The 18736-nt window shown below is 40.0% G+C and overlaps 1 protein-coding gene across 4 annotated transcripts in view; it reads right to left on the reverse strand.

Annotated features, from left to right (window-relative positions):
• Positions 1–15100, reverse strand: part of PACRGL (parkin coregulated like) — a 50579-nt gene extending 35479 nt beyond the window's left edge. For all 4 annotated transcript variants that reach the window (XR_003002821.1, XR_003002822.1, XR_003002820.1 and 1 more), the window contains exon 1: positions 15042–15100. Coding sequence is in view for 1 of the 4 variants with exons in the window: in XM_024741843.1 (XP_024597611.1) it covers positions 15042–15064 (23 nt within the window). In the remaining 3 variants the exon portion in view is untranslated. The remainder of the gene's footprint in view (positions 1–15041) is intronic.
• Positions 15101–18736: the final 3636 nt, after the last annotated feature.

The raw sequence follows: 18736 nt of genomic DNA on the forward strand, positions 1-18736 counted from the left end.
TAATCCTTCCCTGCCCTTGTAGCGCCATTCTTTGTACCTGAATTGCTGCCTCAGAAGCATCTTCACTAGGCTGTGAGTTTCTTCAGGACAAGGACTGTACCTTTTTTCATTTTGTTTCTCCGGCTTCTAGCACAGAGTGGGGACTCAGGAAATACTCTTTAAATAAATGCAATGAACGAATGAATTCCACGTGTATCTAATTTCTCTAATGTTCTGTGAACCTTGCATACAAGTCTACCTTAACTTCTAAATTTCATTATATTGTATTTACCTATCTTCTCCACTAGACTGAAATTGTTTCCATTACTTTTCTATCTCCAATATCTAGCCCAGTGCATGTTTAAGTAATTTTTTAAGAAAAAAAATCCTATTATCACCTTATAATCTCTCTTCTCCAGTTTCTCCAAGACTTATTGTATCACCTTCTCCCCTTCTTCACTCCTAGCCTCTACAATGGCAGACTTGGCAGCACCTAGCTCATGACCTTTTAGCCCCTCTGCCTGGAGAGTAAGAATAATCGGTGTTCAATACTGCAGAGAAGTGAAGAGCACATGTTCTGAAGTTAGGCTGTGTAGGTTGGAAACCCAGCTCCTTTGCTTCTCAGCTGTGAGTTCTTCTGCAAGTCATTTAAGCCCTCTTAGCCTTAATTTCCTCATCATAACAGGGTTCTTGTAAGACTTTCTACTTCATTTTAGAAAAATTAAAAAACAACAACAACAGAAAAAACAGGTCCACTGGCTTTGTGACTTGGTCTGGATATTATGCAGTAAATGGTGGATACTTTCTTGGACATAGTAATTTGAGAAGGCTGTGAGACATCCAGGTGTAGTTGCCCAGAAGGCAGATATGCCCATCTAGAGTGGAGGGGCAAGAGCTGGGTGAGCTGTGGATTTTAAAGTCATCAGCACATATGTTACCGACCAGGGTTCTTGGCCTCCTTAATCAATAGAAATTGATAAGAGGCCAGACAAGAAATTCACACACGTCTTTGCTGGAGTTCCTGCTGCAGCAGGAGGGAGCCAGAACAAGTAACAGTTTCCCTTGCTCACTCCCTGAGGGGAGTGAACTTGTTCCTTACACAGGATGAGGGTAAGGGGTGGGTCTGTTAGGGGCAGGGGTGGTTTAGATGGCCTGCCCATCCCCCCTGGTTGGTGCTGTGTGGGTTTTTGGTCTTTTTGTATCTTGTTGTCCATAATTTGCCCCAACTGTGCACATGTGCAGTTATTTTTAGTCCCTTACAGTTTCTCTGTATTTTGTTGCTGGAGGAGATGTTTGTCCAGGTGCAAGCACTGCAGCACAGGGTCCCAGGCACCAGGTCCCAGCCTATCTCATATACACAGTAAGTGAGGATATAGGAGTAGATGAGGTGCTCCAGGGAGAGCGTGCAGTGTGTGAGAAACAGAGAGCTGGTCGTGAACTTCTGTCTCCTAATTCTGTCCTGGTTCCAAGGTTTAATTTTTCAAGTTTCTTTTTTTGGAGAGAGAGAGGGAGAAGGGGAGGAAGGCTGACCTATGTGTTCAGCAATATGACAAATAATATAAAAAGACAGAATGTGCCATATAGATCTCCCCTGTGTCCCTACAGATTTACTCTATACCTTTCTCCACCCTGCTGTATACTCTGGAAAGCTGATCTGTGTGGCCTGGCATCAGCAAAGCCCCCATGCCCTGTGGGTTGCATTTGGGACCGTATGGAGGGTGGGGAGGGCAAGTAATGATTGGGGATGATTAGTTGGTCTGTAATTTGTACAAAACTGAACAGAGTTTCTTTAAAGTAATTAAGACAAGCCAATAATACCTCTGATATTTTCTTTAAAATGCTTGGTGACTAAATACATGTAGTTAAGAAAAATTCACAAGCGAAATATGAATCAAAAGACACTGTCTCTTTGCACTCAGATCTGGACCTTGACTCTGAATTATGACTTATTCTTCCAAATCTTCCAAATAATGACTGATCATTGAACTTGGTTTTGGAAACTTCAAAGCCAAAAATTTGACTTTTGTCAGTTTCTTTTTATGATGACATCCCCCTTCCTGAGGCAATAAGCATAAAATACTATAGCTGAAGATATTATTTTTGCAGAAACATTTTTTATTATATTAGTTTATAACCCATTTTGGGATCTTTTATAGGATATTTTTTGTTCCAAGGTGCAAGTCAGGATAATATACCATGTAGAGTTTTTCATCCCACTTAGTTCAAATATAGCCTATTAAATTGAAGGCTAGAGATAGACAGGAAAGGAATGGGTTTCTCATATGTCTATTAGAAAGTAGAAAATTAACCACAATTAAATCAGTTCATTAAGTCCTAGGTAATTAATTCTTGTCCTGCTGATCTTGGGTTAATGATTCTTCTTTCATAAAATCATTTGCAACAGGGCTAAAAGAAATGGAAAGCCTTAGCTTTCTCTACCCTCTGACAGGTGTCCGTGGTGATGATGTCAGGTTATAATGGAAAACCTGTTCGCACCACTTCATTCTCTATAACGTCAATGGTTAAGACTATCTGGTACAGTCTTTTGCTGAGGCAATTGTTTTGTTTGTTTGTTTTGGACTTTTGACTTAATTTCTGATCTATGGCTTGTGGAGGTATCTTTATGTTCTTGCTACTCATGGTGTGGTTCTCAGATCATCATCACCATCATCATCATCATCATCATCAACATCATCTAGGCACTTGTTAGAAATAAAGAATCTCAGGCCCCACCCCGGGTCTACTGAATCAGACTTTGCATTTCACCAAGATTCCCCAGATGAGTTAAACAGCATTGATTTAGGCACGGGTGAGGGAGAAGCAGAAACTGCCTCTTGATGATTAAAAGTTTTTCCTCTTAAAGTATTATAAAACCCACAACACTGGAGTGAAGGAGAATGGAAATCTTCACTGAGGTACAATGCATAATAATTTTATAGTGATTTAGCCAAATATTACACTGAGGGTAAGAACATCTTATGAACATTCAGGCTGTTATGGGTTGAATTTTATCCCGTCAAAATTTATATGTTGAAATACTAACCCCCAGTACCTCAGAATGTGATCATATTTGGAAATAGGGTTGTTGAAGATGTAATTATTTAAGAGGAGGTCAGACTGGAGTAAGGTGGGCCCCTAATCCAATATGTCTGGTGTCCTTATAAAAAGAGGAAATTTGGACACAGATATACACACAAGGAGAACACCACGTGAAGATGAACGTAGAGACCGGGTGGTTCAGCAGAAGCCAAGAAACACCAAAGATTTCTAGCAAACTACTAGAAGCTAGGAGAGAGGCATGGAACAGATTCTCCCTCAAGGCCTCAGAAAGACCCACCCTGCTGACACCTTGATTTCACACTTAGAGCCTCCAGAGCCATGAGACAATAAATTCCTATTGCTTTGAGCTAGCGAGTTTGTCATGGCAGTCCTACCAAGCTAATACAAGAGCACAGAAGAATCCTCAGAGCCCTCTAATTCATCCTATAATGTGTGTATGATTGTCTTCTGCTGAAGAGTTATATTAAACCTGGAAACAAAATATTTCTTTTGGAAAAAATAAATCAATTTGTTGACAAGTATGCCAGTCTTTGCACATATGAACTTAAGTTGGCTTCTAGGCAGACTGAGAGTAACACAATTGCTGAAAGATGTTTATATTGACAACATTTTGGAATTATATGTGTATAATTAACCCAGAAGGAGTTGAGACTCTCTTTTTGTTTTGTTAATTTTTTTTTGTACTCTGGTGTTGACCTAATTAAAAATCTGGAGATGCTAACTTTTTCTTGTATCTTCCTTACTAACATGAGAAAGCAAACACTTGGTGTTGCCCAAAGCTGTCAAGAAAACCCCCAAATAGTTTAGGTATAGAAGACATACTAAGAGTTATATTTTGTCTGTGGGACCTGAATTCAGCAAAGATTTTTTTGTTTGTTTGTTTTTGCGGTACATGGGCCTCTCACTGTTGTGGGCTCTCCCATTGCGGAGCACAGGCTCCGGACACGCAGGCTCAGCGGCCATGGCTCACGGGCCCAGCCGCTCCGCGGCATGTGGGATCTTCCTGGACCGGGGCACGATCCCGTGTCCCCTGCATCGGCAGCAGGACTCTCAACCACTGCGCCACCAGGGAAGCCAGAGCAAAGGAGATTTTTTAAAGAATTGTCAAAAGAGGCAAGATGCAAATAAAATTTATAAGAATGTAAATATAAAAAGTGACTATAAGCTTGGATCAGAGTGGTAACATTTAAAATCAACACAGCAGCAAATAATAATTAAGAAGTCTAAACTTTTCAAAAGTAAACCTTTACTGAAATAGATTACAGATCATGAAAAAAAATGCACGAAAGACAACAGGCTCTTGAGTGAAAATATTATGTGATATAAAAATGTTGTTATCTAGACAAAACACACAGAAGGCACAGAATAAATTTTGCTGTTTCTTCCTAAAAGCAGACTGTATGATCAAAGTGCACATTTATCTACCCAATAAATAATTGTTGGATTAAGTAACTAATAGTTTCATTGGGAAAGAAAATAAAAACACTGCTCACTTAACTGTAGGGCTGTTTCTTGAATCTGGTTGTAGTTTGAGAAAGGCTCTATTTGGTTGGTTGGTTGAAACATGCACCAAAAAGTGGCCTACAGTAGATGCAGTTGAAATGCCAGAACAGAAAGTATCCAAAGGCTTAGGGATATTGGAACATTAGAGTGAATTTACCATGGGAGACCTGCTCACCTGGCCTTAAGAGGGTGGTGGAAGCCACTAGGCCAAGTGGAAGGTAGTTTTCACCATAACTTAGAGAAATAAATTTGTGAGGAGAGCCCAGCATCCTTGAAGAGTTCTGTGGTCACTCTTTGTAGGTCAGAAATTAGAGTGGAAACTGCTGCCACTAAAGTTGGGTCCCTAAATATAATGGGGATAAAATGGATGTCAGGGTGGCAGAGACTATGTGTCCACATTTAATCAACAAAGATAAGGTGGGTGTGGTTGCCATGTGGACATTCGAGTCAAAGCAGTAATGAGAATAGTCTGACTCACAGAGACCTATGGCACTGGCTGTTGACGATGGTGTCCCTAGCAGAACATATTCTTACAGCTCTGTACAAGTGGAAGTGTCTATAGGTCAAGTGAACAGAAACTTAACTTGAATCACCAGTACCGAGAGAGTAACAGCCCCTCAACAAATTCCCAAGCTTGAGGAAGTTTACAGACGCAGAACCCCTCGGATGAAAGGGTGGATGAATCCTCTTGCAAAAATCTAAACTGTTAGTCTCTCTCCAAGGCTTCTCCCAAAGAGACCTGTGGCCTTTTACCAGGGTGACTGTAAAAGTCACTGGGGAAAAAGAAATAATCATACTTCTCAAAGACTACTGGATGCTGGCTCTGAACTGAATTGATTCCAGGAGAGCCAAATGTCACTGTGTTCCACCAGGTCAGAGTAAGGGCTTATAGAGGTCAGGTGATCAATGCAGTTTTAGCTCGGATCTGCCCGTTGTGGCCCCAATGAATCTCCCAAACCATTATTGGTTATTTCTCCAATACGGGAATGCATGATTAGAATAGACATACTCAGACACTGCCAGAATTTTCACACTCATTCTCTGACCTGTGGAGAGAGGGCTATTATAGTAGAAAAGGCCAAGTAGAAGCCACTAGAACAGCCTCTACCCAGGAAAATAGTAAAGCACAATCAGTACCACATTCCTGGAGGAATGACAGAGATTAATGCCACCATCGAAGACTTAAATTATGTAGCGGTGATGGTTCTCACCACATCCTCATTCAATTCACCTATGTGGCCTGTGCGGAAAACAGATGGATCTTGGAGAAAGTGGGTAATCATATACTTAACCAGGTGGTGATTCCTATTGTCCTATTGTAGTTGCTAGACCAGAAATAGTTTCATTGCTTGAGGACATAAACACATCCCAGGGTTTGCAGCTTTTGATCTGGCAAATGCTCTTTTCTCCATATCTGTCCATAGGCCCGCCAGAAGCAGTTTGCTTTTAGCTGGCCAAGTCAGCAATACACCTTCACTGTCGTATACCAGGGATATATCAACTCTCCAGCCCTCTGTCATAATTTAGTCTACAAGAACCTTGATCACCTTTCCCTTCCACAAGGTATCACACTGATCTATTACATTGATATTATTATACTGATTGGACCTAATGAACAAAAAGTAGCAACTACTTTAAGCTTATTGGGAAGGCATTTGCTTGTCAGAGTGCAGGAAATTAACCTAAATAAAATGCACGGGCCTCCATGTCTGTGAAATTTCTAGTGATTCAGTAGCATGGGACATGTCGAGATATTCCTTCTAAGGTAAAGGGTAAGTTGTACCTAACCCCGCTTACAACCCCAAAATAGGCACAACGCCCACTGGGCCTCTTTGCATTTTGAAGGCAACTTATTTGTCGTTTGCATGTATTACTCTAAACCATTTACTGAGTGAACTGAAAAGCTGCGAGTTTTGAGTGGGGCCCAGAACAAGAGAAGGCTCTGCAACTGGTCCAGCCTGCCTTGTAGGCCATTCTGCTACTTGGGCCACATGATCTCACAGATCCAATGTGCTTGACGTGTTGGTGCCAAATAAAGATGCTGTTTAGAACCTCTGACCTAAAGCAATCATTTGATTGATGTGAATAATAAGCAGGTTTTAAAACTTTCCCAAATTCTCCCTTATTCTTTATTTTTCCTTCTGCACACTTCACCTGATACGATGGTTCATCTTGTCTCTCAACTTGGCTGGGCCACAATATCTATGTGTATGGTCAACCAGTATTCTGGGTGTTTCTGTAAAGATGATTTTGGATGAGATTAACATTTATATTAGTGGACTTTAAGTAAATCAGATTGCTCTCTATAATGTGGGTGGGCCTCGTCCAATCAGTTGAAGGCCCCAGTAGAATAGAAGAATGACCTCCCCTGAGCAAGAGGAAATTCTGTGGTCAACAGTCTTTGGACTTGAACTGCAACATGGATCTCTCCAGCCTGCTAGTCCACCCAGCAGATTTTAATCTTGCTAGTCTCCAAAACTGCGTCAGCCAAGTTCTTAAAATAAATATTTCTATATATTAACACATCCTGTGCGTTCTGTCTCTTTGGAGAATAATACAGTAGATTTCTCCATGCTGCAGAGTAATTTCTAGTTGCCCAATAGAGCAGCTTTGAAAAGCATTACCAAAGATCTGTAAAATAGTTACTCTGTGATCCAAATCTCTAGCTCTCAGCTCCACAAACTCAAAAATACTTGCTGTGTGTTGAGAGGCACTGGTTGAATTTCGTCCCTAGATCCCACATTGGTTTAAAGAAAGAGATCAGTGCTGGAATAAATTGAGTAAGTTCAAAGAACAGAGTGAAGACAAATAACCAAGTTAGCTTCATCAGTGATGTCTATATATTTTCTAATTAACATCAAATACATTTAGGATGAAACTTTCTTGAATAGCTGTCTTGGCTGAGAAGATAACCAGATAATTGATAATTCTTGGGTTTACTGTCTCCACATAATCTTACCTGGCTTGCTATGGTTGAGCTATGAATAGTGGAGTTAAAATAAATTTAAATTTAATGTGTTTATTATACATTAGAACTTTTATTCAAATTTTTTAAAGAATCAAAATATTTTAAAATACTAGATAGGGGTGGTGGTGGGATGAATTGGGAGATTGGGATTGACATATATATACTAATATGTATAAAATGGATAACTAATAAGAACCTGCTGTATAAAAAGTAAATAAAATTTTTAAAATTTTAAATTTAAAAAATAAAATAAAATACTAGATAAAATACCACCAGCATTTATTCATTTCTCTAGTATGCTGCAGGGAAAGGAAGATCCAAAAACTCTGATTAAATTTTAACTTTTAGACACTAGATGGTGCTGACTAACCATCTCTCTCTTTCTCTCTCTCATTTTTTTGCCTTCATAGCCTTCAACCCCAGTTAATGTTTTCTATTGTCAGCTGGCAAACTGAAGAGAGGAAGAAATATAAAGGCTATTTACTGAAAATGTTGAACAAGATAGAGGTTTATTAATGGAGAACCAAACACATATTGTAATTTAGTTGCCAGCAAAATTATTTTCTTTATTGTCATATATCTGTATGGTTAAAAGCAGGAAATAAGACCAGCACTGAAAGGTGGACAAAAAATATGGTCTGGCTAAGTGCAATCAGCATTGACTGGGAGTGCTTATCTTGACCAAATAATGTGGAGGGGAATGATTGTAACATAATACATCTGCGGAGCAGCTTTGAAAAACTGTTTTTGACCACACATAATAGACCATTTGCCTTTTCATCATTCCTGCACCCAAGAACACTAGTAGGGCTTGCAAATGTTAGAAAAGATTCTTTCTCTGGAGAACTTAACCTGAAAGTAAAGAGAAAAGGTCCCTGTAAGAAATTTTCTTGGAGGCCCAGTATTTGACTTGTATCACTGCTTGGCCCTTTGGATTCTATTTACCACTAGACTTGTCTCGCCTGTATAAATCATTCAGTGTGGTTTATAATGTTCTTTCAGTGATGGTCTGATTACAAAGTAGAGCTAAGATTAGAAATCAAGTGAGACATGAATAATACTACCTACTAGTTTTAAAAACATTTTCAGAGGCAAAATTCTGAATTTAAAATGCTCCAAGATCTTTGATAAGATAAATGGTGAAGATTTGGAGAATATCAATAATGAAGCAATCCAAAGAACATTGTAGGCCTTTCTCCCTGAAAGTCTAGACTAGGGAATATTAAAAATCACAAATGTTGAGCAAGGTATTTTTGGGCCTTAAAAACATGTTGAAGCAACAAGGGAAGAAAGTATTAACGTTCAATAGAGTGCTTCTCCAAAGGGAAAGAGGCAATAAATAAACAAAATTTAACAGCATCTGAAGTATTTATCAGTAATTTTAGAGACAGGCTAAGGAAGATCACCTTTAACAACCAAAGTTAGCATAATGGCCCTAATCAGGGCAGCCCCCAGCCCTTCAGCCTTCTTCCTGCTTCCTTTCAGTGCTGGAGTCAATCTATTACCAAGGTTGTTGCTCCAGAATCAAACCCATGTGCCTCCCTCAAATAGAAACCAACTACTCTTAGCAAAGTTTTGGGAGGAAGCTGCAAAGAGAAAAAACCAAGAACATGTTAGAACCAGCTGGGCCCAAGATGGCAGGAGATTCCACTTCCAGTAGATCTTGAGCCTCACTATACACTCATTGTGATACATTAGCATATGCTAAATGACACACCCCCCAGCACCAGGACAGTTGACAATTGCCATGACAACAACCGGTACAGCCCATACTAGGACTGAAAAAGAGAGCTGCAACTATTCCAGGTCCAAACCATGCCCCAGTACTCAGATAACTCATGAATATTCTTCCCATTCTTTCCAAATCCCTCCCTTTTACTTCTACCCTCCTATATATTTGCTGTCTCCTCTCATATTGGGTTGAGAAGTTGATTTGCAAACTAGGTTCCAGCTCCTCCATTCTTTGGCCATTGAATAAAGCTCATGCTGTTCCAGTCTCAGTATCGGTTTCCCTATTGGCTGTGTAAGTTGGAAAAAGAACCTCCCTGGCCGAGACAGGGGGTCTTGGGTCGGGCTAGGACCCTGGCACAGGTCTGGTCGACCAGTTTGGTAACAAATACTCAGGTTATCTGGGGAGCCAAACTTTCAAAATATGTTAGGGGACTATAATCCTCCAGGGCACAGCCCCATCCTATTTTTATTTATGAATAAGCATTTCGGAGGCTTCCTTCTCTTCAGAGTGATAAACTCATGGCCCTCTTTGAGGTCACGATGAAGGATATAAGTATATACGATGAAGGATATAAGTATATACACATTGGGTGCTGTTCTCCAGATGCCAAGTCTCTCTCCAGGTAGTAATTAGGAAGGAGTTTGACAGAACATTTAGTAATGGTGCCCTGGGAGTCTGAAAGAGTTAATTTCTCTCTTTAGACAAGTACTACCAAAGGGTTACTTCTGGGAGGAAATCTATTTTATTCTGTTCATAAAAGAGACTGAGCTGCAAGCTGAAGTGCGGTGGGGGCAGACATGCATTGTTAATATCTTTAAAAACAGAAAAGAAGAGGATTCAAGGGACCTCAATAAATCAAAGAAAAGACCTTTTAAAAATAGTGATAAGCGCCAGATGGCACACATAGAGATCAATACTCTGAGTCCTTTAGGGACTGTTTTAATTGTTTCAGGTCCCATGTAGCATCTGACACAGAGATTTGCACTTAGTGGGTGCCTAGTTAATATTTTCTGAATTAGATTGAATTGGGCACAAGTACACACACACACACACACACACACACACACACACACAGGGCTGGTAATCAGAAGAACACAAGCTGAAAAGGTTGCTAATGCTACAATCTTATCTGGTGTGGACAAGTAATATTTCAGCTATAGTCGCTTAATTTCCAGGACATTTGTATTCAATTTTAAACGTAACAATTTAAAACTTGAGTCTGAGGTTAAATGAAGTAATTCAGAAAAATAACAATAGCATTATGTTAAAGGCATCGTTGTATTCATTCACTTCGTAAACATTTTGTGTTGAGATAGGTAACAGGCTGCCTCTGACTTGGAGAAGTTTACATTAGCACAGTGAATGATTCTTCTGAAGCACATCCATGTACAAGGCATTCTCTGAAGCGGGGTGGAGTAGGCTCCAAGGACCTCCTATGTAAAATAATAGCCTTCCTATGCGAGTTCCGTGGCTCTGACTCAACTTCAAACTTCCCTTCCACACCCTCCTGTGTAATGCTGGAGCTGGGCCTCTGTGGACTACATTTTCCCTGCGCCCCCTGGCTCCCTGTTAAAATCTGCCAATAGAGGATGCTAGAGAGCAGCAGAGGTAAAGAGGAGACTCGTCCCTTTTGGTTGGTTTGCTGTTCATGTCAGTGTCAGGCCAGCTCAGCAGCTGGTTTCAGTGAACAGACTGCTTCCATATTTTCAGAAGCAGCCTCACCACATCCCTCGGAGACACTGTCCCCAGTGAGCCAGTCACCCCCAGCTCCCCCCAGACTTAATCCCAGCCCCTTAGGCACCAACAGCAGCCAGCGGTCCACCTCCTCAGTGGCCTGGATCCCACCTCCACTGGCATCTTTTCTAAGTTTCCAGGTTCTAGTCACTCCATCCTGTTCCCTTTGCTCCCCCAGCCCTGGGGGTAACAGCAGCTTCCTAAAGTTCCATCTCTATGTGACCTCAGTATCCTCTCTTCATTTTCGTAGCCTTTGTTGTTCTCCTACACTCTGTCAACCCATTCTCTGTATGACATTTTCCCTGTTAAAATTGCTGGTGTGTTTTCTGTTTTCCTAACCAGACCCAGACTAACATCCTCTTCTGATCATTTGTTAACACCTGATACATTAGTGATCTTCTTATTCATTGTCCCCTACATTCCATTTGAATATAAGTTCCTTCAGAGCAGAGAATTTGTATTTGCTTTCGTACTGAATCCCCAGCTCTTCTACTTAGTAAGCCCTCAATACACATTTGTTGAATTAACAAATAAATGGATGAAGAATGCTGAATCCATGAATGCATGCGTGAATGAATGAAACAGCGATGGCTATTACCAGTCTACTGCTTACATCCCCCTACTCCCCACTACCTTATCCCATTCCCATCCCTGTCACTCTGTTACCTTTCCTAGACTAAATTCAGCTTTTACTGCCACCCCCCCATGCTAGTTGGTCCAGAATAAAACTATCAATATTGCATAATTTAGGTCAGTGTTTCTCAACTGACCTCCCCAAGGGACATTTGGCAGTGTCTGGAGAGGTTTTAGGTCGTCATGACTGGGAGATGAGGGCCTTTTGGCATCTAATGGGTAGAGGTCAGGGATGCTGCTACACATTGAACAAGACAGCCCTCCCCCCAACAAAGAATTATCTGGGCCAAAATCTCATGAATACTGCTATTTAGAAACCCTGGTTTAGCATTAACCTGTTTAGAAGCAAGGGATTCTTCAGATAATCTTTTTAGGCACCTTTTGGTATTGTGAATTTATTTCTTCATCTATACCAGGCCAAGTGTTCTCAATGAAAAAAGATACAACTGGCTTGATCATGGTCAAAGACCCAGATTGTTTGTTTGTTTGTTTTTAATGACATCTGGAATTCTGTAGACAGGATATCCAGGTGACTGGCTCTTTGGCTGGACTCTTTTTAGAGCTGTAGAGACTGAACCTACGATTAAAAGGGGGTAATGATGTGATAGCTGGGGAGGGGGCCAGCAGGTTGTTTATGAAAGTGCATAAGAAATGCTTAAAAGAATAGAGTGTTGGGCTTCCCTGGGGGCGCAGTGGTTGAGAGTCCGCCTGCTGGTGCAGGGGACATGGGTTCGTGCCCCGGTCTGGGAAGATCCCACATGCCACGGAGCAGCTAGGCCCGTGAGCCATGGCCGCTGAGCCTGTGCGTCCGGAGCCTGTGCTCCGCAACGGGAGAGGCCACAACAGTGAGAGGCCCGCGTACCGCAAAGAAAAAAAGAAAAAGAATAGAGTGTCTTATTTACATTAATTCAAATCCCATAATGATAATAATTATAAAAACCAGCTGTTTTTTCCCAAATGATCCAGCCATTAACTGGAGACACAGAGTTTAAAAGTGACATAAATCACTTGGGTATTTGCATTTTGAAGGTCATTTCGGATAAACCAGGTGGTTTCCTCCTGGACTTCAATTATCAAAATCTATTTTCTTAAAAAAAAATTGACCCACTTGGGTAATTGCTATTCTGATGAACTCCAACCCTAAGCTTCTTCCTCGACTCCCACAGTTCCCTGAGCAATTTCACTCTATCATCTTAGCTACCAAAATATCCAAGAGGCATATTTCTCTTCTCCATGTATGGCAGTAATCCCATCTAATACATCAAATGGAATACAAAGTACTATGTGACTATCATAAATTTTTCCAGCACAATTCCCAGAGTCACTACTTAGTATCATCCTCTTTCCAAACTAGACTTACTAACTTTTTAGTAAACACATTTGAGACTTCATCCTTATTTAACATCTTTAAATTATAACTCCACTAATCAGATAATTAAATATGGTCATTAAAAGGACATTTAGTTGGGTTCACATACATGCTGCTACAATTGCAGTTGTTTAAAGCCATTAAAGATAGCATATGCCAGAGAGTACCTGTGAAGCCTGCCAGATAAAATAGAGTTGTCCGGTTAAATATCAGATAAACAACACTTTTTTCCAATATAAGTATGTCCCACGCAATATGTGAGACTTACTTGTACTAAAAATTTTGTGGTTTATATGAAATGCAAGTTTAACTGGGTGTCCTCTATTTTAGTTTGCTAATCTGACAATCCTAGTGCTTGTTTGCCAAGCGCTTACATCTCTGTAAGTGCCTGTAATACAGAATTCATTCTAAGTGATATTAGTAAGAATACTTTCTTTTTATGTGATTCATGGACACTTCTTCTAATGAGGGGATACTCATAAATCCATAGGAATGTTTATGTCACTGAAAATAATGCAGTCATACATTCTAGTTTCAAATTATGGAACCACAATATCCTGAAAACAGGATCCGTGATACCAACCATTTGCAAAGAACATATTTGCTGTTTCCTATATGCTTGACTGCAACTAAACTCAGTCCTCCTCTCCCTCCTTAATCACAATTCCATGGAGAAAACCCAGTGATTCCCCTTTTGGTTGATGATCAGTGGACATGGCATGTGAAGAAAATAACTCCTTAGCCATGTCACATATGGTCATCGAACAAGACTCAGTCTCAGCTGACCTGATTACCTGAGTTTTCTCCTGATTAATTCTGAATGACATAGAGAAATCAATCATGATGACAGCCAAAATAATCATCAAGTCAGTTGATTCAGTTATATAAACTTGACCTTAACCTCCTCCTCTCAACCTATGCTCATTTTCAAGAGATTTCAACAGATATGAGAAAAAAATAAAAGTTATGGAGGTAATGCTTTTCTCAGAACCTGCCATCTGACAACGATAATTTTAACTGATTCCATTAAACACAATTTACTAGCTTTAGGAATCCTTTTGTTTTACCTTTTCCTTTCCTTTACACTGAGAACACACACTATAAAATCTTAATCATATAAGACGTCTGCTCTGAATTGAATACTATACACTAGGTAATGCAGCCCCAACTTTTCAACCCAAAATAAAAAGAATTACTTCTGACAATATACTGGTGATTTGTATTAGTGAAAAAAATATATTATTAAAAAAATAAAGTTAAATGGTTTGCCTTCCTAAATCTCAGGGCACGCTGATAATAGAAGATTCTTCTCTCCTAGGTGAAAATTCTGCCAGTCCTTCCTAATATAGACGTAAATATCTTCTTACTTTAAAATTTCAAAGGTTAAATTCCTAACTACCACATATTCATTAACTACTACATAATGATTGAAAGCCTTTTGTGTAAAAGATATTGTTACAGGACATGAGGTTGTCGACACTAAAATGAGGGGAAAGAAAAGGAAGAAGTCAAGTTTTACTGTGAAAACCAAATGCATCAATAACCATAGTAAGGAAGTTTAAAAGAAAAGCCAAAGGGAAGATTGCATTGGGAAAGTCCAGGTATTTTAAGAGGTTTGAGCACCAAGGTGAAGAAAAGAGTAGGAATGAAGCTACAGAAGTGAGAAAGGTGGTGACACTTCCCTTTGAAATGATGGATCATCTAAGAGAATCCAGGAACTGAGCTGTCAAAGGGAGCAGATTGGCTCATTGGAGTCCATGGAATGGTCCCCAACTGTTGTGAAAGTGAAAGGAGAACTAGAAGCATCTACAGAGAGGAACAAAGAACCCAGAGCATTCCAGGGGGATCAGAAACTTTGAAAGATAGGACGTTTGCTTTGTGACATTGGGACATCATTCATTCATTCACCCACCATTTATTAAGTAGCTGCTATGTGCCAGCACTGGGCTGAGTGTTCAAAGCGGAAGACAATTAAAATGCTTCTCCTATTATTTGTTTCCTATTGATGCTTTAACAAATTACCACGAATGTTGACTTAAAGCAACATAAATATATTAACTCACCGTTCTGGAGGTTGGAAGTCCATATGTGTCCCATAGGACTATAATCAAGGTGTTGGCAGGCTGCATTTCTCTCTGAAGGCTTGAAGGAAAAATACTTTCTTGCTTTTTCCATCTTCTAGGGGCCAACTGCTTTCCTTGGCTTCTGGTTTCCATATTCATCTTCAAAGCCAACAATGGCCAGTCAGATTTCTCTCATGTTACATCACTTTAAACAGAGAATCCTGCCTCCTTCTTTCATTTTTAAGGACCCCTGTAATTTCACTGGGCCCACCTGGATAATCCAGAATCGTCTTCCCATTTCAATGTCAGCTGATTAGCAAATTTAATTTTATCTGCAACCTTAATGCCCCCTTGCAATAAAACATAACATATTCACAGATCCCAGGAATTAGGACGTGAACATCTTTGAATGGGGAGGCATTATTCTGCTTACCACGCTCATCTTGGAAGTTTATGGTCTAGCACCAAAAGACTGTGGTGAGATGTACCACCAACAGAAGCCACAAAGCAGGCTTGGGGAAAGGAAAACACATTTTCCATCACCTGGTCTGTGATCAGGGCAGAATGCAAAGCCCAATCAACTCAAGGTCAAATGAGGTCAAAGCCAAGCACTGACACCTTGTAGATTTACTGGAATTGAGAAGCAGACATTTTGCTTATTTAGGATATCCCCTGTTAGAGATGAAATAGCCTGGTAAAACTACAGGAGATATTCATCATTAAATAGAATAGGAATAAAAGACCAAGCAAGTGTGATGATCTTTTCCAGGTGGTATAAACAGTGAACTCTCAGTGGACAATGTTTTCCTGTTGCTAGGCCGACTAGCTGTGGTGGCCGAGTTGTTTATCTTTAAGAAAACATACCTATATCTTTTTTCTTGACAACTACAATATAATCTGTCTGGGAGTTGTTCATCATTTAAGAAAGGGTAAAAAAATTCCTCTCCCAGAAAGTGTTCGAATCCATGAGCCGAAATGATGATAACATCATGAGAGGCATCATAATTTATCTGGAGCATGTAAATCACCAGGGGCCCCCTCTGAGTATACTCACTAAAATGATGAATAGCTCTGAGAGCTGTAAGATCAACCCTGAGGAATTCACCAGCCAGCATTTGACAGGAGAGCTGCCTCCCAGTCTCTCCCTGTTGGGAAGAAGAAATGACTTAACAGATTCGAAAATCCAGTTTCTTAACCACTTGTTAAAATGTTCAATTTAAGATTTTACCCACAAAGGCAAAGTCTGGAAAGGGGTGAACAATTATCCCAGGACACTGACCAAAATTTAAGATGGTATGGGTATTCCTGGCTTGCCAAACTTTTTTTTCAACTGATATTATTCTGATATGTCTCAGCTGGCTCTCACTTTGCCAGTGTAACTAGTCTTATAGCCAAAAGATCCTGTATTTTCCAAAACAGGAGGCTTCTAATGTGTTTTCTACTGCCGTTGCTGCCTCTGATGCAAAGTAGAAGTGAAAATGTTGGAAAAAGGGAAATATCGTTTTGTGTGTTAGAAAACCTAACATTTATAGTAAAACATCAATAGATAATAGTATATTGAAGTTTTCACTGTGTTACTCTGTATACATGTAGATGATATAATTCTTTTTAGTTTTGGTAGCTCTTATGGGCTGCATGTTTGTGTCTCTCTAAATTCCTATGTTGAAGCTCTAACCCCCAATGTGATGATATTTGCAGTAGAACCCTTGGGCTATAATTAGGATTAGATGAGGTCATGAGGATGGGGCCCTCATGATGGGATTAGTGCCCTTATAAAAACAGAAAGAAAGAGAAATATCTGTCTCTTTCTCTTAACACAAATGCACAGAGGAATGGCCATGTGAACACACAGCAAGAAGGTGGCTGTCTACAAGCCAGAAAATGAGCCCTCACCATGAACCAGATCTTCTGACACTTTGATCTTGGACTTTCTCAGTTCCAGAACAGTGAGAAATAAATGTCTGTTGTTTAAGCCACCCAGTCTATGGTATTTTTGTTATAGTAGTCCAAGCTGACCAAGACAGTAATTTAAGAGTAAGAAATATTAATTTTCACATTGCATGTATCATCTGTCAGAGTTCTTTGAATATTGAGAGCACTGAGTATTATTAAAAATAATGAATGATAATGGTGATCATAAGATACATGGTCTGGGTGCTTATTCTGTGTCAGGTACCAGGTTAAATACATTACATATTTTATCTCATTTAATTCTTATAGAAACCATGTATGGTAGGTATTATTATCTATCCACATTATAGCTAAGGAATTAAAGTTTGAAGAATTAAAATTGACTTGTTCAAAGTCTCTCAGCTAGGAAACTGCAGACCTGGGATGTGAACCCTCATGTGCTTGACTCCACAGTGAGAATCTTAATCTGTGCTAACCTAACTGTATTAGTTTCCTAGGGTTTCCATAACAAATTATCTCAAACTGGTAGCTTAAAACAAGAGAAAGTTATTTTGCCACAGTTCTGGAGACTAGAATCAAGATGTCAGGAGGGCCACACTCCCTCTGAATGCTCTAAGGAAGAATATCTCCTTGCCTCTTTTTACCTTCTGGTGGGTCCCATCAATCCTTGGCTTTCCTTTTCTTGTAGACTGATGAGTCAATCTATACCTCCATCTTCACATCGCCTACTTCCCTGCATCTTTCTGTTTGTCCCCTCCTGTTTACATAAGGACACCACTCATTGGATTAAAGGCCCACCCTAGTCTAGTATGATCTTATCTAACTAATTAAGTCTGCAAAGACTCTATTTCTTAATAAGGTTACATTCTGAGGTCTGGGTAGACATGAATTTGGGGGAGAATACTATTCAATCTGCCACACTATTTTTTTCATCTCATCTTCTTCCACTCCCTGACCTGAGCATCCTCCTTTCCTGACAGGACTGTTAGTGATTTTCCTTACTCACTATGCATATTTCTCTTCTTACCCTTTATTCACACTATTATCCCTGCTAAAATTGTGCCTTCTGCCCATTCATACAGACATACCTTCAAGCAGCGGCTTTAAATCTAACCCTATCATGAGATGCTTTTTTCTTATCTTATCTATGTCACTTAGTTGGTCCAAATCCTAAGTTGCTTCTAGAGATTTATGTATCTGATATTTTATTGCTGTTGAAGCCTCACATTGCTATTTAGAAGTTCAAGTCTCCACCATGGGCTTGTTTGCTTCTTGGGATCTATGCCTGTTGGACATCACTCCTTGGTGTTTACCCTGTTCCTTAGCATGGTACCCAATTGAGCCAATAGTACATGTACAATGAACATTTGTTGGATGGCTAGATAGAGGGATGGGTGGATGGTTCTTGTGACCTCTCAGCAATAGTACACCATCTCCAAGTTGCTTTTCTATTAACAAAGAAGAGTGAGTCACATGCATTAGGTTGGGTCCAGCATGTAAGAGGCATTGCAGACATGTGCATTCCCTTCCTTGGTAGGTTCTGGGACTATAAAGAAGAAAACAGCCTGCCAGGATGGAGTGCAAAATTCAAATGTTCTGGTTTGGGTGACCAAGGAAAGAGCTGAGTGAGAAAGAACAGTGTCTGAAGAGCCATGCCATGACCTCACTCATATATTTACTGACCATATACCTAATGACAGCCCTTAGTTAGCTGACAGCTTGCTCTCTCCTAAGACAACTCTTCAGAGCTTGTAACTCTTATCTTTAAGAGTCACACAAAAGAA

Source organism: Neophocaena asiaeorientalis, unplaced genomic scaffold (assembly GCF_003031525.2).
Source record: "Neophocaena asiaeorientalis asiaeorientalis breed wild unplaced genomic scaffold, Neophocaena_asiaeorientalis_V1.1 scaffold218, whole genome shotgun sequence".
NCBI classification, from domain to species: domain Eukaryota; kingdom Metazoa; phylum Chordata; class Mammalia; order Artiodactyla; family Phocoenidae; genus Neophocaena; species Neophocaena asiaeorientalis.